This window comes from Xyrauchen texanus, chromosome 41 (genome assembly GCF_025860055.1).
Source record: "Xyrauchen texanus isolate HMW12.3.18 chromosome 41, RBS_HiC_50CHRs, whole genome shotgun sequence".
Lineage (NCBI taxonomy): Eukaryota > Metazoa > Chordata > Actinopteri > Cypriniformes > Catostomidae > Xyrauchen > Xyrauchen texanus.
This window is the reverse complement of record NC_068316.1, coordinates 2,771,309-2,793,808: the sequence shown is the minus strand read 5'-3', so window position 1 is coordinate 2,793,808 and position 22,500 is coordinate 2,771,309. Positions and strand designations below refer to the sequence as shown.

At 41.2% G+C, this 22,500-nt stretch overlaps 1 protein-coding gene across 1 annotated transcript in view; it reads left to right on the top strand.

Annotated features, from left to right (window-relative positions):
* The window catches only part of LOC127634207 (vesicular glutamate transporter 1-like), a 21,119-nt gene extending 1,675 nt beyond the window's left edge, over positions 1 to 19,444 (top strand). Inside the window, exons 2-13 of the mRNA XM_052113668.1 lie at positions 4,446 to 4,698; positions 5,212 to 5,330; positions 5,455 to 5,569; positions 5,727 to 5,814; positions 9,726 to 9,812; positions 10,392 to 10,534; positions 10,676 to 10,825; positions 11,147 to 11,279; positions 16,566 to 16,676; positions 16,768 to 16,895; positions 17,103 to 17,172; positions 17,337 to 19,444. Of these exons, the coding sequence (XP_051969628.1) occupies positions 4,446 to 4,698; positions 5,212 to 5,330; positions 5,455 to 5,569; positions 5,727 to 5,814; positions 9,726 to 9,812; positions 10,392 to 10,534; positions 10,676 to 10,825; positions 11,147 to 11,279; positions 16,566 to 16,676; positions 16,768 to 16,895; positions 17,103 to 17,172; positions 17,337 to 17,620 (1,681 nt within the window). The 3' untranslated portion in view covers positions 17,621 to 19,444. The remainder of the gene's footprint in view (positions 1 to 4,445; positions 4,699 to 5,211; positions 5,331 to 5,454; positions 5,570 to 5,726; positions 5,815 to 9,725; positions 9,813 to 10,391; positions 10,535 to 10,675; positions 10,826 to 11,146; positions 11,280 to 16,565; positions 16,677 to 16,767; positions 16,896 to 17,102; positions 17,173 to 17,336) is intronic.
* The last annotated feature ends 3,056 nt before the right edge of the window (positions 19,445 to 22,500 follow it).

Sequence of the window (22,500 nt, the reverse complement as noted above, 5' to 3'; positions counted from 1 at the left end):
AACTAATAAAGGCAAGATTTTTTTATTTATTTTATCCTCAAAGGATTTAAAAAGCCTTTGCATATTAATGAATTATGGTGGGTCGAAAGTTGTTTGTTTTTTGTTTACTTTATAGTGTAAGGATTGCATTTGACTGTCACGTGCATCCAGGGCAAAACACTTTTGATCTGTCTGTCTGTTTCCCTGGATTTCGAGCCGTCTTTAATGTGTAAATCCAGTCCTGAAATAGATCACCAACCAACCTGCTGCTAGTCAAGACAAATAATCTCTCTCTCTCTCTCTCGCTCGCTCTCGGAAAGGCCCACGAGTCATTACAGTTGTCCATGTCATGACCTTTATTACTGGACTGGATAAGTTTCATTAAACTCGTACTACTTCCTGGACAGTGTGAGGATGTTATTACATCATAAACACACATTTTAAGCTCAATTCTCTCACTAAGCATATTAGATGAAACACTCGTGGGTGTGATAGAAACGTATCCAAAAGTTAGATTGCATTGATTGAGTTTGTTGATTTTGTGTAGTGTTGGAAGGGATAGTCTTGAGTAGTTACTAGCTTACTATCGGCATCAAGTCTGTTCCATATTCTCTATATTCTCTGGTGCATGGGCAGCTTTTTCAAGCATGTTTAGGAAGCCCAAAATGTCATTTTTATGGAACGTTTATAGGCAGGTAAATCCAATGGTGGACAGTATCGAAGCACTTGAGGGGAATAGTGCCCCGGCATCCTGGCCCGTCGGCCGCGATGCCTGCTCCAACTCGTGCCAGGGTTCCGGGGTATGGGTTCGGCGACACATTTCGCACCGCGCCCTCCCCGCTCCGTTCCTGAACCTGTAAAGATGCCAGCAGGTAGAGACCAGTCTCGCGAGGAGAGGCGTGCTCAAGTGTTTAAATGCAGCGGAGGTGAGGCTCTTCATTAGGATCACACGAGTCCCATCACGCGGGGCGGGGCGATGATGATCTAAGAGAAGGGCGTGACGTTCCGTCACAACTGGTATAATAAATTGTGCTTAGTTACATCAGATTACGCTATAAATGCAATTATACCGTCTTGTATTGCAGGACCGGTTACATTGGTGCCGTGACCCGGATGGCAGTGAGGTTTAGGGGGTGAGTGTAACGGGAGCCAGCTGGTATTTATCTGTGCAGTGTGTATAAACCTCACTCTCCTGACCTCAAGAGGTGCAGCCTTTAGCCTCCTTGTTAGGGCACCCGCCTCCCATGCCGGAGACGTCAGTTCGAGTTCCGTTCGGAGCGGGGTGAGCAGGACTGGTTACACATGCATGTTCTCGAGTTGATTGACAGGCGATTTTTGTATCTAAAAGGTGATTGGCTATTCTACTTGTAAGGTGGGTTGACCGTTGGCTGCCGTTGGGTGTTCCAATTTCTCCCGTTCATTTGAATAGAAGTGGCCCATCTCTGCTAAATAATCTCTGATTTGACGAGCAGGATTTCAGCAAGTCCCTTATTTTGAGCTTGTCAAGTCCCTTGTTTCTCTTGTGAGATCTGGCAGCACTTCAGCTGGTATATCACACACCCTTACTCACACTTAGAGTACTGTCATTGTAAAATGAAGGTTATTATTCGTTCTTTCGTTTCGTTCTAACCGGTGACCTATTGGAAAGGAGGCTTCGTAACAGAAAAGATTATACTCTTTGTATCTGTTGTGGTTTGCTTGATCCTAATTTTACTATTTTGATGCAATGCAAGAATAAACGTAAAGATATATAATACTATACTATAGTATACAGTATCTACAATCTTAAAGTATATACTTATTACTAAGTTCTCAATCAAATACTGTTAATAAACATCTCTCAGATGAGGCCTCTACACACACAGTGGTGATTTTGCAGAGGACAAGAATTGATGGATGAAGAGAGATGGGGGAGGGGAAGATGGGCACAAAAAGCCGAAAATAGAAGGTTTGATCAATAATTCAGGCTCAGAGGAACATTATTACTTAATCAGAGTTGAAGTACAGCTGCAGCAGTACAGTAAACTGACGGTAAGAGCACGACGTGTTGTCTGTACTTAAGAGAGAGTGTTGGATAGATTTATTTTGGCTTTAGGACAGTAAAGCTGCTGAACTTGTATTCTGTAGTTTTCTGTTGATTCGATATAAATCAGATTTAAGTTTATTCTGCCGGACAATTAAAATGGTAAAACATACCATAGACTTACATTGAAAGAGTTTGCCGAACTATATCTAGAGACCATAGAGTCTCTTTTAAGATGGGCCAATATGCATCTATCCAAAACACCCTTGCAACTGCATAGTAACATGCTAGAGGACCTTGGCAACTGCATAGTAACATGCTAGAGGACCTTGGCAACTGCATAGTAACATGCTTGAATTGTGGTGCCGGGTTTGCATGATCAAGCATCACTCCAGTGTCTTCAGAAAATTACATTTCCACATTTAATTTGGATCTTATTCCAAGGTGAGAGCTACTTCAGTTAAAGTCAAAGATTGTTTCACGATGTTGTGTGTTTAATCTGGATCAGACACAACATCTGTTTAATATAAATATGAACTGGGAACAGATTCAGTTCCGCCCCTCATGTTTATGTCATGAGCACTGGTGAAAACCCAACATCTGCTTAAAGTATCATTTTACCCCAAATGGAAAATTCAGTCATTGTTTACTCGCCCCTGTGTTGTTTTTAACTCTATATGACTTTCTTTATTTTTCTGAACACAAAGGGAGAAATTGTGAAATAATGTTGTGCTCTGTGATGTCATACAATGGCAGTTTATGGTGACCACGTCTTCAAGCTTCAAAAGAACACAAAAGTATCATTCAGAAGTCTAATTAATTATTCATGAGACTCGTGATTGTTATGAAAGTAAACGATAAGATTTGATAAGAAACAAACTGAAATATAATGTATTATTTTGTGAAAATGTTCACGCAGTTCAAGGGAAAACTCGTTTTATCTAAAAACAGGTCCTGCACAGCGATAGTGAGCGATAGAACACAGCTGCACACAAAACAGAGAACAGAACTTACTAAACTTGTCTGAAGAGTTTGTAGTTGAAGACTTGATGCATTTCTATGCCCAGCCTTATTATTTTGAACGAAGTACTTGGAAATCAAACAGAAACACAGATGAGTCATACAAGACGCCACAGTCACAGCGTGTCCTCACCTGATGGCAAACAATGTGCGATAAAAGCTATATTCTCTAGGGTAATCAGAGTTTTTGTCCTAATCAGCCGTGACGAGCGACGGTATATTCTATTGATCACTTGTTTTCTAGTTTCGGCATCGTGTGGGTAACTCACGATGTCCAAAAACATTCCAAAATAATAAGGCTGGGCATAGAAATGCATCAATCCTTCAACTACAAACTTTTCAGACATGTTTAGTAAGTTCTGTTCTCTGTTTTGTGTGCAGTTGTGTTCTGATGTCACTATCACTGTGGAGGACCTGTTTTTAGATAAACAAAACTATTATTCTCTTGAACGCCCCAATGTTGCAAAGGCGCTGTGTGAACTGTTGCTCTCGTGTCCTATCATGAACACACACAGATCAACGGTCAGAACATTTACACTAAATAATACATTATATTTCAGTTTGTTTCGTATATTTCATAACAATCACGAGTCTCATGAATAATTAATTAGACTTCTGAATGATACTTTTGTGTTCTTTTGAAGCTTGAAGAGGTGGTCACCATAAACTGCCATTGTATGACATCACAGAGCACAACATTATTCACAATTTCTCCCTTTGTGTTCAGAAAAATAAAGAAAGTCATATAGAGTTAAAACAACATAGGGGCGAGTAAACAATGACTGAATTTACATTTTTGGGTGAACTAATCCTTTAAGATAAGAAATGTCAATTTAAGTATGTCCATTACACGGTACAATTTCATACTTTTGTTCAAATAGGCTATATAAGTGTGAATAACACTCGATAGCTTGTGGAATTGACAACGGTCGCCCAGAGGACATATTCAGTGCTCAGAGGTTGCTCTTTCATAGCTCAGGGGACTTAAAGTTGATACTTACATGAAACATAATCCGAGCGCTCCATTATCTCGGATGTCCTTTGGAGAAATGAAAATAGAGTAAATGAAACTATTGTTGAAACGCAGGGTTCATTGACAAATAAGGTTGTCTTGAGATTATAAAATGAGAAATCTTTTAAAAATCTAGTTTAATACATGCATGTATGTTGAAACTTTTCTAGGATTTTCTAATAAAAGAACGACTTGTAACCATCCAGTACACAACTTTAATCTCTCCATTTAATCGCATTGCTGTCTAGGAGAAACAAATGAGATATTAAAGTGATCTAATTTGTGATTTGTCTTTTCTACAAACAGCTGGTTCTTAACCTTGGAAGACACAACGTTTGAATAACGTACAATGACGTTTGATTCACTGACATACTTAAGGATCCACTTAATCGATCTCTTTTTGTTTCTCAGGGTTCTAGAAAAGCGGCAAGAAAATGGCGAGACGATTGAGCTATCCGCGGAGGGTCGTCCAGAGCTTCAGGAAGAGAAGGAACTTCCTGTGGTGGACTGCACATGTTTTGGTTTGCCGCGACGGTACATCATCGCTATTTTGTCAGGACTTGGATTTTGCATCTCGTTCGGTATCCGCTGTAACCTGGGTGTGGCCATCGTCAGTATGGTGAACAACCACACCATCTACAGAGATGGCAAGCCATACATTGTGGTGAGTTTAATTTAGTGTGCGTGTACACGCAGTTTAAATTCAAAACTATTATGACTCGATATATGATTGTTTTCATTACAGCTGTTTATGTGGAAGTATTTAGGGTCTATGACTCAAACGGTACAAAGTTGTACAGGGGTATCCCCAAAAACCGTATGGTAAAAAAACGTGAAATTTGGCACACTAATTGGGCAAGGTATCAAATTCTCCCACGCCAAATTTTACTTTGCTATCTCAAACCCTCTAGCGCCACCAACAGTTCAAATTTCACATATGTTTCTAATTTTTGTAATCTCAGACAGCCGTATTTATCAATGACATTACATATTTTTGATATAAACTATAAAGCAGGTGGCAATGAGGCCAAACAGGAAGTGGGGCTGTATCTTGGCAACACTTCGGCATATTAAAACAAGACTTCAAGGACATTTGTTAATTCCCTTTATCTGTTTAAGTTCTGCATTATAATTTGTTCATTCAAAGATGTAAAATTAAACTAAATGTCTGTTTCAGAATGCTCAGTTTACATGGGACCCAGAGACCGTCGGAATGATTCATGGATCATTTTTTTGGGGTTACATTGTCACTCAAATTCCTGGAGGTTTCATCTGCCAGAAATTTGCCGCCAACAGGTCAGTCAGGCAAACTCTAAACCATGCTAATGAGACTGTATGCGTGAAGTAGAATAAAAATAATGTTGTGAATATTTTTCTCACATTGTCTCTGACTTTATCTTTGTCTCTTTCTATGTTTTAGGGTGTTTGGTTTTGCAGTCGTATCCACATCTGTCCTAAATATGATTATTCCCACAGCAGCGCGAGTACACTTCGGCTGTGTGATTATGGTGCGGATACTACAGGGCCTCGTGGAGGTAAAAACATGCCTTAAAACACATACACACATGTTGTTTTATTGCTGTACTTACTAATTTCCTCAATGATCCACTTTAAAAAGATACAGGAATGGTAATAACATTATGGATTTTACCTTTAGATACAATAATAGCATCTACTGTTCTTCCAACTCAGGGTGTTTCTTATCCAGCTTGTCATGGGATCTGGGCAAAATGGGCTCCGCCTCTAGAAAGAAGTCGTTTGGCCACAACAGCGTTCTGTGGTGAGGTCATAATTTTTGCTCAACAGTTTAAAATCTGTGGTAGATTATCAGTAACTTTAACTATCATTATATACCTGTTGTTTGTGTTTTGGATAGTTCAAGGGTAATAGTGCCTTTTGTGCAAGAAAAAGGATTTTAAACTTAAATTTTTTTATTATCATTTAATTCAAAAATATTAGAGCAGAAATGTAAGAAATCATATTTGCTCACCATGCACATTGTGGGAACACCTGAGGAGAGATTATTGGTAAATACATTTGAGTTTTTCTAAGGTTGGTTAATTATTATTATTTAATTCTTACCCCCAATTTTAGCATTTTAAATGTACAGTATTTTTGGTGAAGCAGTTTTGGTTTGCCTTGTAATAAATCCAATTATAATTGGATAATAATATCAGTAACCTTTGATATTCTCTTTCATAACATGTTTTGTATCAACCCTGTTACATTCCAAATGTTTTTGGGGTTAATTGTGACAGGGTTGAAGATCGCATCCCTGTGGCGTTCAACGTGTTTTCGGTGTTGGGCGTTACAGGGTTGGAGATCGCATCCCTGTGGCGCTCAACGTGTTTTCGGTGTTGGGCGTTACAGGGTTGGAGATCGCATCCCTGTGGGGCTCAACGTGTTTTCGGTGTTGGGCGTTACAGGGTTGGAGATCGCATCCCTGTGGCGCTCAACGTGTTTTCGGTGTTGGGCGTTACAGGGTTGGAGATCGCATCCCTGTGGCGCTCAACGTGTTTTCGGTGTTGGGCGTTACAGGGTTGGAGATCGCATCCCTGTGGCGCTCAACGTGTTTTCGGTGTTGGGCGTTACAGGGTTGGAGATCGCATCCCTGTGGGGCTCAACGTGTTTTCGGTGTTGGGCGTTACAGGGTTGGAGATCGCATCCCTGTGGCGCTCAACGTGTTTTCGGTGTTGGGCGTTACAGGGTTGGAGATCGCATCCCTGTGGCGCTCAACGTGTTTTCGGTGTTGGGCGTTACAGGGTTGGAGATCGCATCCCTGTGGCGCTCAACGTGTTTTCGGTGTTGGGCGTTACAGGGTTGGAGATCGCATCCCTGTGGCGCTCAACGTGTTTTCGGTGTTGGGCGTTACAGGGTTGGAGATCGCATCCCTGTGGCGCTCAACGTGTTTTCGGTGTTGGCCGTTACAGGGTTGGAGATCGCATCCCTGTGGCGCTCAACGTGTTTTCGGTGTTGGCCGTTACAGGGTTGGAGATCGCATCCCTGTGGCGCTCAACGTGTTTTCGGTGTTGGCCGTTACAGGGTTGGAGATCGCATCCCTGTGGCGCTCAACGTGTTTTCGGTGTTGGCCGTTACAGGGTTGGAGATCGCATCCCTGTGGCGCTCAACGTGTTTTCGGTGTTGGCCGTTACAGGGTTGGAGATCGCATCCCTGTGGCGCTCAACGTGTTTTCGGTGTTGGCCGTTACAGGGTTGGAGATCGCATCCCTGTGGCGCTCAACGTGTTTTCGGTGTTGGCCGTTACAGGGTTGGAGATCGCATCCCTGTGGCGCTCAACGTGTTTTCGGTGTTGGCCGTTACAGGGTTGGAGATCGCATCCCTGTGGCGCTCAACGTGTTTTCGGTGTTGGCCGTTACAGGGTTGGAGATCGCATCCCTGTGGCGCTCAACGTGTTTTCGGTGTTGGCCGTTACAGGGTTGGAGATCGCATCCCTGTGGCGCTCAACGTGTTTTCGGTGTTGGCGTTACAGGGTTGGAGATCGCATCCCTGTGGCGCTCAACGTGTTTTCGGTGTTGGGCGTTACAGGGTTGGAGATCGCATCCCTGTGGCGCTCAACGTGTTTTCGGTGTTGGGCGTTACAGGGTTGGAGATCGCATCCCTGTGGCGCTCAACGTGTTTTCGGTGTTGGGCGTTACAGGGTTGGAGATCGCATCCCTGTGGCGCTCAACGTGTTTTCGGTGTTGGCCGTTACAGGGTTGGAGATCGCATCCCTGTGGCGCTCAACGTGTTTTCGGTGTTGGCCGTTACAGGGTTGGAGATCGCATCCCTGTGGCGCTCAACGTGTTTTCGGTGTTGGCCGTTACAGGGTTGGAGATCGCATCCCTGTGGCGCTCAACGTGTTTTCGGTGTTGGCCGTTACAGGGTTGGAGATCGCATCCCTGTGGCGCTCAACGTGTTTTCGGTGTTGGCCGTTACAGGGTTGGAGATCGCATCCCTGTGGCGCTCAACGTGTTTTCGGTGTTGGCCGTTACAGGGTTGGAGATCGCATCCCTGTGGCGCCAACGTGTTTTCGGTGTTGGGCGTTACAGGGTTGGAGATCGCATCCCTGTGGCGCTCAACGTGTTTTCGGTGTTGGGCGTTACAGGGTTGGAGATCGCATCCCTGTGGCGCTCAACGTGTTTTCGGTGTTGGGCGTTACAGGGTTGGAGATCGCATCCCTGTGGCGCTCAACGTGTTTTCGGTGTTGGGCGTTACAGGGTTGGAGATCGCATCCCTGTGGCGCTCAACGTGTTTTCGGTGTTGGGCGTTACAGGGTTGGAGATCGCATCCCTGTGGCGCTCAACGTGTTTTCGGTGTTGGGCGTTACAGGGTTGGAGATCGCATCCCTGTGGCGCTCAACGTGTTTTCGGTGTTGGGCGTTACAGGGTTGGAGATCGCATCCCTGTGGCGCTCAACGTGTTTCCGGTGTTGGGCGTTACAGGGTTGGAGATCGCATCCCTGTGGCGCTCAACGTGTTTTCAGTGTTGGGCGTTACAGGGTTGGAGATCGCATCCCTGTGGCGCTCAACGTGTTTCCGGTGTTGGGCGTTACAGGGTTGGAGATCGCATCCCTGTGGCGTTCAACGTGTTTTCTGTGTTGGGCGTTACAGGGTTGAAGATCACATCCCTGTGACGTTCAACGTGTTTTTGGGGTTGAACGTTACACGGTTGAAGATTATTGCAAAAATGTCTAATAATGGCCTCAGCTACCAAATATAATTCAACTTCACCATTATTTCCCTCATTTTACTTTTGCTTATGCCAAGAATAAGAGTCCCTGTCACTTACTGCGGCATTCAAAGTGTTTTCGAGGTTGAACATGATAGAGTTGAAGATCAGCACAAATGTCTAATATCATAATTATTTTTCTTATGCCAAGAACAAGAGATCACTAAATGTGACACTCAAAGTGTTCCTAAAGTTGAACATTACAGGATTGAAGTTCACATCAATTACTGTGACTAATGTTTTCAGAGTTGAACAGAATATGGTTAAATTTTTAGTGCGTTACATTAAAAAGAAATCATGTTTAATGTGTTACAGGTTTGAAAATCATGTCACTTACTGTGACAAATTTTTCAGGGTGGAAGATCATGCCAGTTATTGTGGCATTCAAAGTGTTTGAGGCTGAATGTGACAGGGTTGAAATTCAGTGTGTTGAACGTACTTTGATGTACATTGAGCACGACGGGGTTGAAGTTCAATACGTTACCTGCTTGAAGATCATGTCACTAACTGACGTTTAAAGTGTTTTCAAAGTTGAACATGGCAGGGTTAAAGATCATGTCACGTACTGTAAAACAGTTTTTTGTGTTGAACGTTAAGGAGTTGAAGATCGTGTCACTGTGACAATTTTGATTGTTTTCAGGGTTCTATTAATGGCCTGCCAAATATCATTCCACCCATCACTATTTACCCTAATTATACTTTTTCTTTATGCCAAGATTGTTTTTCTTGCTTGGGTCAATATTAGTGTAAACATAATGAAACACTGATGAAGACCGTACAAGATATTTATTTGCACTTCTGTTTGAACCATGTACTAAAAAATTTATGATGTCATTCCCATTATTCAAAACCATTATTTTTAAGAGGGGGAATGTCACAGAATAAAGGCAGGAACAAATTCTGCATTTCCTCAAACTATTATATGGTTACAGATTTTCTCTTTTTAATATATTTTATCATCTTAGGTTCATATGCAGGTGCTGTGATCGCCATGCCATTAGCTGGAGTTCTAGTGCAGTATTCAGGCTGGTCCTCAGTCTTCTATGTATATGGTGAGAGACACACACACACACACACACACACACACACACACACTCACACTCACACTCACACACACACACACACACACACACACACTCACACACATGTAGTGTTTCCATGTTTTATGGGGACTTTCCATAGACATAATGGTTTTTATACTGTACAAACTTTATATTCTATCCCCTAAACCTAACCCTACCCCTAAACCTAACCCTCACAGAAAACTTTCTGCACTTTTACATTTTCAAAAAACATAATTTAGTATGATTTATAAGCTGTTTTCCTCATGGGGACCGACAAAATGTCCCCACAAGGTCAAAACTTTCGGGTTTTACTATCCTTATGGGGACATTTGGTCCCCACAAAGTGATAAATACACGCACACACACACACACACACACACACACACACACACACACACACACACACACACACACACATGCATACACATACACACACACACACACACACACACACACACACACACACACAAAGCAGATTCTTGATTTCTTGATTGTCATCTTATCAACCAGTGTTTATTATGCTTCTATATAATGTGTTCATATGTTTCTGTATATTTCTGACTGTAGGTAGTTTTGGGGTCTGCTGGTACATGTTCTGGATTCTGGTGTCATATGAGAGTCCAGCGGCTCACCCCACCATCACCCCAGAGGAAAGGAAATACATTGAAAATGCTATCGGGGAAACGGCTGGATTAATGAACCCTGTGACGGTACAAACACACTTCAATATCCTGCTGCCTTTCTCTCTCTAATGGGGTTATTATAGTCTTGGCTTTGAAGTCAATCATTCCAAATATTCATGTTAGCATATTTGTTAAGAACATTAACACTGTGCTCTAATGCATTTGCAGAAGTTTAACACTCCCTGGCGTAAGTTTTTCACATCGATGCCCGTGTACGCCATTATCGTGGCTAATTTCTGCAGGAGCTGGACATTTTACCTTCTTCTCATCAGTCAACCTGCGTATTTTGAAGAGGTGTTTAAATTTGAGATCAGCAAGGTGAGAGAATATTTCCCAAAACCTGAATGAACCACACAAATGACCATACAAACTGACTCATACATTACCTTAAATGTAACAAATTAAGACTTTCTTAAAGGAACAGTTCAATTCAAATTCTGTCAGCGTTCACTCACCCTCATGTTGTTCATGTCGGATGAGCTATTCCTTTAAATTAAACAGAATTAGGACTCCCATTTGATCTCCCAAGCCCTGAAAGAGCAACCTCTGAGCAATGTTTCCTGCAGAAAGATATTATTTGTCTGTTGAGGCTCCAGTTACATTCATTATCTTCTTCTTGCCTCTTGGGAATCCTCTTAGGTCGGTCTCGTCTCTGCTCTTCCTCATCTGGTTATGACCATCGTCGTGCCGATCGGAGGACTGCTGGCTGACTATCTGAGGACTCACAACATTATGACAACTACAAACGTCAGGAAAATGATGAACTGTGGCGGTAATGTCTGCGCTGAGATGTTTAGCAGCTGTTGTGAATTGTGTTCCATTAGGAAATTGAATTAGTCAAACTGACCCAATCCATCCAGTATTATTAGTTTAGGTAGTGCGGTGTTTTTATGCCGAAAATAGCTGGCCGGGAGAGTCACCACTGTAGAGTCACCACTGTAGAGTCACCACGGTGAGTTTACAATAGTAACGTGGGCGGCTGTGTCTCAGGTGGTAGAGCGGGTCAGCCACTAATCGCAGGGTTGGCGGTTCGATTCGCGTCCCACATGACTCCACATGCCGAAGTGTCCTTGGGCAAGACACTGAACCCCAAGTTGCTCCCAATGTCAGGCTAGCACCTTGCATAGCAGCTCTGCCGCCATTGGCGTATGAATGGGTGATTGAGACACAGTGTAAAGTGCATTGAATACCGCTAAGATTAAAAAGGCTCTATATAAGTGCAGACCACACACAGTCGGGTTAGATTTGGCTGGAAATGTTAGGCTTTTGTCATTTGTTCATGCGCGTTGACTAGAGTTGGGGTACTCGAGTTTGGACTCGGACTCTGACCCGAGTCCAATTAATGGACTTGGACTTGCCACGGACTCGGATGCATTTTTACTCAGACTCGAGCGTTTGGGACTCGGGATTTTATGCCGAGTCCATCACATTTGTGATGCAATGAAAACATTTTTAATAAAATAATAAAACAGAAATGAATGAGCACATCTCTGTCTGCGTGCAGCCAGAGTTGTTTCATTGTGTTTAAGCAAACACACGCATACACACGTGCACAGGCACACTCATCAGTCAACCAATGCGCTTGAATGTTACTACAGAGACTACTGTATAATATTGACTATCGAGGTGGCTGGCACAAGGAAAACATAAAGACGGGTATGCATCCAGTGTAATAGAAACTAAACAAGGCAGTTTCACACGACACAGGACCTCACAACTGGTCAAATTGCGTGTGGCGTTTGTGCAGCAAAAACGGTGCTCGCATTATGGTTTCACCGTGGTTAAAATCTTAAAATCAAGAACTTCATTGAGTCAAGTCACCCACATCAGTTGACTAAAAACAGCATATCAAAATTAAAATAGTATTAGTATTGGATGTTAGGTCTTTTTAGGCGTAATGCATCCACACACGTACGCTTCTGTAGTCTCTCGTGGTCCACGCAGTGTTGTCAGATCGAACTGGTCCATAATAGCTTGATGAATTAACTGAGTAACCCCCGTGCAGGACGGGACTCAACAGGTGGTGGTGGAGTGGAGGAGGTTGCGTGTTATCACACTGAAACAGACTTACATAGCAATGGATTACATGTGAGTGGTGGTGGTGCGTAGTGGCTAAAGCACATAACTGGTAATCAGAAGGTTGCTGGTTTGAACCCCACAGCCACCACCATTGTGTCCTTGAGTAAGACACTTAACTCCAGGTTGCTCCGGGGGGATTGTCCCTGTAATAAGTCGCTTTGGATAAAAGCGTCTGCCAAAAGCATAAATGTAAATGAGTAACTGTTTCAATAGTCGAGGGGAATAAAGAGTTATTGCTAAAGCGAACAGCGACAATAAACAGCACCTATTTATTATTGATTGACTATTTTCAAAGCAGTGATGAGCTGCTTAAAATACATTCTTTTACAGCATTTGTTAAATGTTTTTAAGTATAATTAATGTTTATAATGTATTATTCGATGACAGAGTTTGTGCATGAAGCTAAACTTCATGTTACGAGATGAATTTAGTTGGTTATGACGTTTTTATTTACAATTTTTATTTCATTTAATTTTATTTTTATTGTAAACCACCGGGTAACTTGTCTTGCATGTCTTGTTTTAGCCTACATCTCTGACACTTTTAAAGGGCAATTCTGTTCAACTTGTTTTTGTGGTTAAAGAAGAGCTCAATGACATTTTCATTGGTTGGTATTTAAAGATTTCAGACATTATTATTTATTTTTGATCTTCTGCGGCAGATGCTGTGAGATGCACATGGATGCATCAGGGATTTAGTTACACGAGCATCACGCAGAACTGTCCTGTATTGTGCGGTTTCCCGCAAATTAACTCGAAAATCATGTCTGTGTTGACATGGCCCTAATACACTCACCTAAAGGATTATTAGGAACACCTGTTCAATTTCTCATTAATGCAATTATCTAATCAACCAATCACATGGCAGTTGCTTCAATGCATTTAGGGGTGTGGTCCTGGTCAAGACAATCTCCTGAACTCCAAACTGAATATCAGAATGGGAAAGAAAGGTGATTTAAGCAATTTTGAGCGTGGCATGGTTGTTGGTGCCAGACGGGCCGGTCTGAGTATTTCACAATCTGCTCAGTTACTGGGATTTTCACGCACAACCATTTCTAGGGTTTACAAAGAATGGTGTGAAAAGGGAAAAACATCCAGTATGCGGCAGTCCTGTGGGCTGAAAATGCCTTGTTGATGCTAGAGGTCAGAGGAGAATGGGCCGACTGATTCAAGCTGATAGAAGAGCAACTTTGCCTGAAATAACCACTCGTTACAACCGAGGTATGCAGCAAAGCATTTGTGAAGCCACAACACGCACAACCTTGAGGCGGATGGGCTACAACAGCAGAAGACCCCACCGGGTACCACTCATCTCCACTACAAATAGGAAAAAGAGGCTACAATTTGCAAGAGCTCACCAAAATTGGACAGTTGAAGACTGGAAAAATGTTGCCTGGTCTGATGAGTCTCGATTTCTGTTGAGACATTCAGATGGTAGAGTCAGAATTTGGCGTAAACAGAATGAGAACATGGATCCATCATGCCTTGTTACCACTGTGCAGGCTGGTGGTGGTGGTGTAATGGTGTGGGGGATGTTTTCTGGGCACACTTTAGGCCCCTTAGTGCCAATTGGGCATCGTTTAAATGCCACGGCCTACCTGAGCATTGTTTCTGACCATGTCCATCCCTTTATGGCCACCATGTACCCATCCTCTGATGGCTACTTCCAGCAGGATAATGCACCATGTCACAAAGCTCGAATCATTTCAAATTGGTTTCTTGAACATGACAATGAGTTCACTGTACTAAAATGGCCCCCACAGTCACCAGATCTCAACCCAATAGAGCATCTTTGGGATGTGGTGGAACGGGAGCTTCGTGCCCTGGATGTTCATCCCACAAATCTCCATCAACTGCAAGATGCTATCCTATCAATATGGGCCAACATTTCTAAAGAATGCTTTCAGCACCTTGTTGAATCAATGCCACGTAGAATTAAGGCAGTTCTGAAGGTGAAAGGGGGTCAAACACAGTATTAGTATGTGTTCCTAATAATCCTTTAGGTGAGTGTATAGCCCCAGTGTTGGATGTAGCATTCTCAGCGAGGGCTAATTACTACTGTGTTGACTCATTCCAATGGAATCATTTATGGAATATTGTTAACTGTTTGGGTGACAAGATTGCAAGACGGCAGTGTCTGTTATGTTCTTCAAATTGCAATGGCTGAATTAACAGATAAAGGCAAGATCACAAAACACAGCGCTTTAACAATAGATGACTGTAACCTTAACACATTATTAATGAATTATGCTGTTGTATCCGGATAACTAAAATGCATGTGCATTAACACTCTCTTTGAATGTGGTTATAATCCATCCCTGAGCACCTCCGAATGTGGTTACAATCTGATCACAATGTGTCTTGTGTGCAATTACACCTGTCATTTAATGTAGTCAAGTGCATTCACCGAAAATGCATGTTAATGCAAAGTGTAAATGGGGCTATTGTGACAGAGGAAGTTTTGAGTTCTGAAACATACAGTATGTTTGTATTGTACAATGACCTCTTGTCATGAGGAATACAATTTTCCTTGATATTTTGACACAATCCATTTAATTTGCTGCTGTTTATCACTATATTTAGATTCAGTTATAGTGGCAAGACAAAGTGTTTGGAATTAGCTGGTTTTCTACAGTATTTCCAGGCCCTGAAGCAGCAAGGCAGCCTCAAATCATGATGCTCCCTCCACTGCATTTCACCGTTGGGATGATGTTTTCATGTTGGTGTTTGGTGCCCTTTTTATGCCATACGTAGTGCTGTGTGCTCTTCCCAAACAATTCAACCTTAGATTCATCAGACCACAAAACATTCTCCCAGTATTGTTGTGGAGCATCAAGGGGGTCTTTGGCAAACTTCAGGTGTGCAGTCATGTTTTAGATGGAAAGCAGCGGCTTCCTTCGTGACGTCCTGCCATGAACACCTGTTTAATGATTCCTGTACAGTACACTCATGAACAGAGATGTTAACCAGTTCTATCAGGAGTGAAATTTAAGCTAACATTTATTTGATGGATATAAAACAGAAAAGTAATGTCTCTCTCTTTGGCGTTGGCCCCGTCTTGCGGTCCGAAGAAGTTGTACTTGGAACCGCCATATCCTGCCGGAGATAGGAGGCAGGGGCGAGGAGCCTACCCCTGTGCAGGACGGGACTCAGCAGGTGGTGGTGGTGTGGAGGAGGTTGCCGTGTTAGCACACTGAAACAGCAATGTGATAGATTGAGAGCATACTTATAAAGCAATGGCTTACATGTGATTGGCTGGGAATTACCCAGCTAATGGTGCGATGATGTACAGCTGCTAGTCTTCCCGCTAGAACTACGCTGCACTTACATTTCCAAATATTCCTTCAAGTCTTTATCTGTCACTCTAGGGTACTTTATTACCTCACTAAGCATTCTGCGGTGTTCCCTTTGAGTCATCTTGGCTGGACGGCCACTTCTAGTGAGAGTACCTATAGTACGAATCACCATTTATAGACAATTTGTCTAACTGTGGACAGATTTATGCAAAGCAACAATTATTATAGGGTGTGTTCTAGTTTATTAGTGTATATTAAGTATACATGTATGTTCAAGTTAATGTTGTCAGCCCATTCAACCCTTTAGAAAATGAACCAATTGTCATTTTGTAGTAATTCACCACAGTGTTACTATAGTAATATTGAGTAGCCTGTAAAGCTACACTTTTAAGCTAGCTTTTCCAATGCTGTTCATTATGTACAATGCAGAACTCAAACTGTCTAGTATGACATTTTAAGACTCTCCAACGTTGTTTTTTATGTCCTATTTGGGGATCCATACCTGCAACCCCCCATCATTTTAACCTTGATCACAGTTACTCTGCAATTCCTAGATTCTTCAACAACAAAGACACCAACATGCCATAATATTGCATGTGTATGTGTTAATTAGTGTGCGTAAAACACTACGGGCGAGGGTTTTTCTGATAATAATGTACTTTATGCATGTTTGTGTATGTTTAGGCTTTGGGTTGGAGGCTACGTTTCTTCTGGTGGTTGGTTTCTCTCACACTAAAGGTGTTGCCATATCATTTCTTGTCCTTGCTGTTGGATTTAGTGGTTTTGCAATCTCTGGTAAGGACGTATATCTAGGAAAGATTGTACGCATAAGTCTGAATGTGTAAGTGGATTTTTTTACATATTTTTTTTCTGTCCAAACATTCAGGGTTCAATGTAAATCATTTGGATATCGCACCACGGTATGCCAGTATTCTAATGGGTATTTCCAATGGCGTTGGCACTCTCTCTGGCATGGTGTGTCCTCTGATCGTTGGTGCCATGACCAAAAACAAGGTACAAGAATAGTGATGTGCTTAGCTAGCCTGAATAAGATTTAACAGCTGGTTTCAGTGGTGTTATGTCTATATGCCTTTGTGTTGGTTGTGGGCTGGTGTCATGTGACCTCTTTCTGCTCACATTTCACTCACATTCCTTGATTCGATCATTTATCATTCTCTCTACGAACTCTACACACATTCCTTCTCCTCTGTGTTTATATAGACGCGGGAGGAGTGGCAATATGTGTTTCTCATCGCTTCACTCGTTCATTATGGTGGAGTTATCTTCTATGGTGAATATTTCTGTCTTTCCTCTTATCTCCTTCCATCCATCACTTTTGCATGTGCAATATGTGGAGTTAAAGGGTTGGTTCACCCAAAAGGCGAACTATTGTACAGCTTTGTGGCTCATCCAATCCTATTTTATCTGATGATGTCACTGTCGATGGCGTTTCAGGTCTTTTTGCGTCCGGAGAGAAGCAGTCGTGGGCGGAGCCAGAGAACACGAGCGATGAGAAATGCGGCATATTAGGAGAAGACGAGCTGGCGGATGAAACGGAAGAGCTGTACCGCACAGGGGGCGGTGGCTATGGAGCGACTATCCAATCAGGTGACCCCAATGGGGCGGGGACAGTAGGGGGTGGAGTTGGAGGAAGCTGGGTCTCAGACTGGGACAAAACGGAGGAATATGTCCAACCTGTCGGCACGAATAGCTTCCTGTATGGAGGAGAGGAGGACTAACGGAATGATTTTGAGAGGAGTGGTGGTGGAACAAAGGACCGAATATTCCTTATAATTATGGACTGGGACAAGGGAAGAGGTTTTAACCCAAACCAATAAAAATCATGTAATCAATACAACACATTTTTTTTGTGAAATCACAACAATAGATTCAGCAAAGGACTATGTAAGTCTGTTGGTGTGAGAGTGAGTGTGTGTGTGAGTTAAATATCATGAAAAACATAGTTTTAAGTGTGTACACATTTTTGCCTAATATTGTATTTTGGCATATAATCTGATCAGTAAAGGTTCAAGATTCGTATTGTTATAAAATATTACAGCCATCCTGCCTAAATTGTGACAATCCTGAAGTGTGAAAGATATGATGCTTACACATGAAATTATCCTCAGGTCCTCTTTTGCAGAAAAACTGAATAATATTTCCAAAATGATAATCATTTAGAGCATTGATCTCATGTGCCAATACTGTGAGGTATGTGTAGTATTGGTCCTTTTGCAATGAGAATCTAATTTAGATAAATACAATCAAAGGTAACACTTTATTTTAATGGTTCCAAATAGATATTCATCTGACTAAATGTGACTTATCATCTGGTTTGCTATAGCTAGTAAACAGTGTTTCAACAAACATTCAGTAGACTATCAATAGCCTGTATAACAGCAGCAAAATAATAGCTTATCGACTGACTTGCTATAGCTAGTAAACAGTGTTTCAACAAACATTCAGTAGACTATCAATAGCCTGTATAATGCAGCAAAATAACAGCTTACTGACTGACTTGCTATAGCTAGTAAACAGTGTTTCAACAAACATTCAGTAGACTATCAATAGCCTGTATAATGCAGCAAAATAACAGCTTATCGACTGACTTGCTATAGCTAGTAAACAGTGTTTCAACAAACATTCAGTAGACTATCAAAAGCCTGTATAACAGCAGCAAAATAATAGCTTATCGACTGACTTGCTATAGCTAGTAAACAGTGTTTCAACAAACATTCAGTAGACTATCAATAGCCTGTATAATGCAGCAAAATAACAGCTTACTGACTGACTTGCTATAGCTAGTAAACAGAGTTTCAACAAACATTCAGTAGACTATCAATAGCCTGTATAATGCAGAAAAATAACAGCTTATCGACTGGCTTGCTATAGCTAGTAAACAGTGTTTCAACAAACATTCATTAGACTATCAATAGCCTGTATAACATCAGCAGAATAACAGCTTATCGACTGGCTTGCTATAGCTAGTAAACAGTGTTTCAACAAACATTGATTAGACTATCAATAGCCTGTATAACTTCAGCAAAATAACAGCTTATCGACTGGCTTGCTATAGCTAGTAAACAGTGTTTCAACAAACATTCAGTAGACTATCAATAGCCTGTATAATGCAGAAAAATAACAGCTTATCGACTGGCTTGCAATAGCTAGTAAACAGTGTTTCAACAAACATTCAGTAGACTATCAATAGCCTGTATAATGCAGCAAAATAACAGCTTACTGACTGACTTGCTATAGCTAGTAAACAGAGTTTCAACAAACATTCAGTAGACTATCAATAGCCTGTATAATGCAGACAAATAACAGTTTATCGACTGGCTTGCTATAGCTAGTAAACAGTGTTTCAACAAACATTCATTAGACTATCAATAGCCTGTATAACATCAGCAAAATAACATGTTATCGACTGGCTTGCTATAGCTAGTAAACAGTGTTTCAACAAACATTGATTAGACTATCAATAGCCTGTATAACTTCAGCAAAATAATAGCTTATCGACTGGCTTGCTATAGCTAGTAAACAGTGTTTCAACAAACATTCAGTAGCCTGTATAACATCAGCAAAATAACAGCTTATCGACTGACTTGCTATAGCTAGTAAACAGTGTTTCAACAAACATTCAGTAGACTATCAGTAACCTGTATATAGATCTTTATTAATGACCTTTTAATTAAGTGATATTCTCAACAATAATGTAAATAGGTAATTAATAGAGATCTATATACAGGCTACTGAAAGTCTACTGCATGTTTGCTGAAACACTGTTTACTAGCTATAGCAAGTCAGTCGATAAGCTATTATTTTGCTGCTGTTATACAGGCTATTGATAGTCTACTGAATGTTTGTTGAAACTCTGTTTACTAGCTATAGCAAGTCAGTCAGTAAGCTGTTATTTTGCTGCTATTATACAGGCTATTGATAGTCTACTGAATGTTTGTTGAAACACTGTTTACTAGCTATAGCAAGTCAGTCGATAAGCTGTTATTTTGCTGCTGTTATACAGGCTATTGATAGTCTACTGAATGTTTGTTGAAACTCTGTTTACTAGCTATAGCAAGTCAGTCAGTAAGCTGTTATTTTGCTGCATTATACAGGCTATTGATAGTCTACTGAATGTTTGTTGAAACTCTGTTTACTAGCTATAGCAAGTCAGTCAGTAAGCTGTTATTTTGCTGCATTATACAGGCTATTGATAGTCTACTGAATGTTTGTTGAAACACTGTTTACTAGCTATAGCAAGTCAGTCGATAAGCTATTATTTTGCTGCTGTTATACAGGCTATTGATAGTCTACTGAATGTTTGTTGAAACACTGTTTACTAGCTATAGCAAGTCAGTCGATAAGCTATTATTTTGCTGCTGTTATACAGGCTATTGATAGTCTACTGAATGTTTGTTGAAACTCTGTTTACTAGCTATAGCAAGTCAGTCAGTAAGCTGTTATTTTGCTGCTGTTATACAGGCTATTGATAGTCTACTGAATGTTTGTTGAAACACTGTTTACTAGCTATAGCAAGCCAGTCGATAAGCTGTTATTTTGCTGAAGTTATACAGGCTATTGATAGTCTAATCAATGTTTGTTGAAACACTGTTTACTAGCTATAGCAAGCCAGTTAAATAGTCACGTATAGTCAGTTAAATATCTACTTGGGACCATCAAAATAAAGTGTAACCAAATCAAAGTATAGGGATAAAAACTAAAACCATTTGGGTGAGCTGAGAGTAGCATTGAGATACTTAATAGTTGGTTTTTAATAGCTAATGCTTTTTATCTGTTTTTTTATGTTTAATTTATAACTATGTAGTTTTGTTGTATTCATTTCTTCTAAAAGAATTTTCCACTTCATTTAAAGGGACAGTACACCCAAAAATGAAAATTCACTCATCATTTACTCACCCTCATGCCATCCCATGTGTATGACTTTCTTTCTTCTCCAGAAAGATTTTAGAAGAATATTTCAGCTCTGTTGGTCCATACAATGCAAGTCAACAGTGTCCAAAACTTTGAAGCTCAAAAAAGCACACATAAAGGGAACATAGTTGAGATGGCCGTGCAGGTAGTTTGTTATGGTTGAAAAGTGGAGATTGTACAGAAAAAAAAAAGTATAATGAAAGTGTTATATTGGCACAAATCAAATACGTAAAAGTATGTTCACTGTCAGACAGTTTATGTTCTCCAGCATGGCACAATTGACATTTTAAATATACACTATCCACAAATCAACAGCAATATGCAAGAACAGAATACAGGATAAGAGTTGTGTGTGTGAGTAAACCGTTTCTAGAAAGAAAGTTTATGGCACTTTTCAACGGCAAGCTACGGTTCGACTCGACTCGGAGTTTCTTTTCCACAGCTGTTTAGTGCCGCCTCAACGTGGGCGGGATTATAGGCTGATCGTCATAGTTGCACCGCCTCGACTGCCGTGACATCATTTTAAATGCGACACAAAACAATAAACAATAACACGAGCGCTAGCTTTTAGCTGCTAGCTCACTGTGCTGCATAAAGCAGATGTTGATGGTGATTTTACACAAGTGTAACAGTTAAATTGGTCTGATTGTTTTAGAAGCTTCCAGAAGCTGCTCAACTAAATAAAGTGAAGCTTTCAAGCGGAGTAACAAAATGTACCATCCTCCATCATGGACCCCAACAACACCCTCCGTCCCATTGCTCGCCGGTCTCGATGGCGTCCATTTGGTCGAACCACTTCCACTTTTCCTTGATGGCTCTGTGGTCACTTTTAAGATTATTTTGCTGTTCCCTTCACTGTTGGGCAGGTCCGGTGGAGCCGTGTGCGGCCAACAGCGGAGACACTTCCTGAAAGACTTTTTCGTTTCGTTCGTTGCTAACGAGAGGAACGTCTGCACCTCGTTTATTGACCACAGTGTGGTTTTGCACACAGCCGTTTCTTTTTACTATTCAAAAGTCATGTGAACAAATGAGCTATCGCTGATGCTAACTTTAAATCTAGCGGGTTGATGTCCCGTGTCGCTAATCCAGTGACGCTGGTAGTGACGATTCTCTCTGACCAATTAGTGATCTGCAGGATTTTGACGTCACATTTAGTATCGGCTCGGCTCACTTGGGACCTCGACCGAAGTGGTACTAAAAAAAATCAGGTACCAGGAACTATCCACAGCGGAAAACCCCAAAAACTCGAGCCGAGTCCAGTCGAGTCGTACCGTGCCGTGGAAAAGCCCCATTAGTCACTTTAAACTCAAACTTATAGATGAAACATCTCTTGGGTTCTTTGGTTGTTTTTGGGTGTGTTTCCTACATATCTGTTCCATGTTGTGAAATGTGAATGTATAAATCTTGTGATAAAGCGACTTATAAGATTACATTTATTGTGATTATTGCTGTTTTGTGCAAATACTGTTAAAACTTTGCATTTACAGTGTTTGATTTCTTTTGTGTTGGTATTTAGGATCCACAATCTACAATCCAAATATGGTGCTCAAAGTAATTGTGCAGGAAGTAGAAAATCAAACCAACAAATATATGTAAACAAATAACAGCAGAAAAAGGAGACTGGGGTATATATAATATATATGTATAAACCCTGAATTTATTTCGACTTTTTATGATTGACTTTACA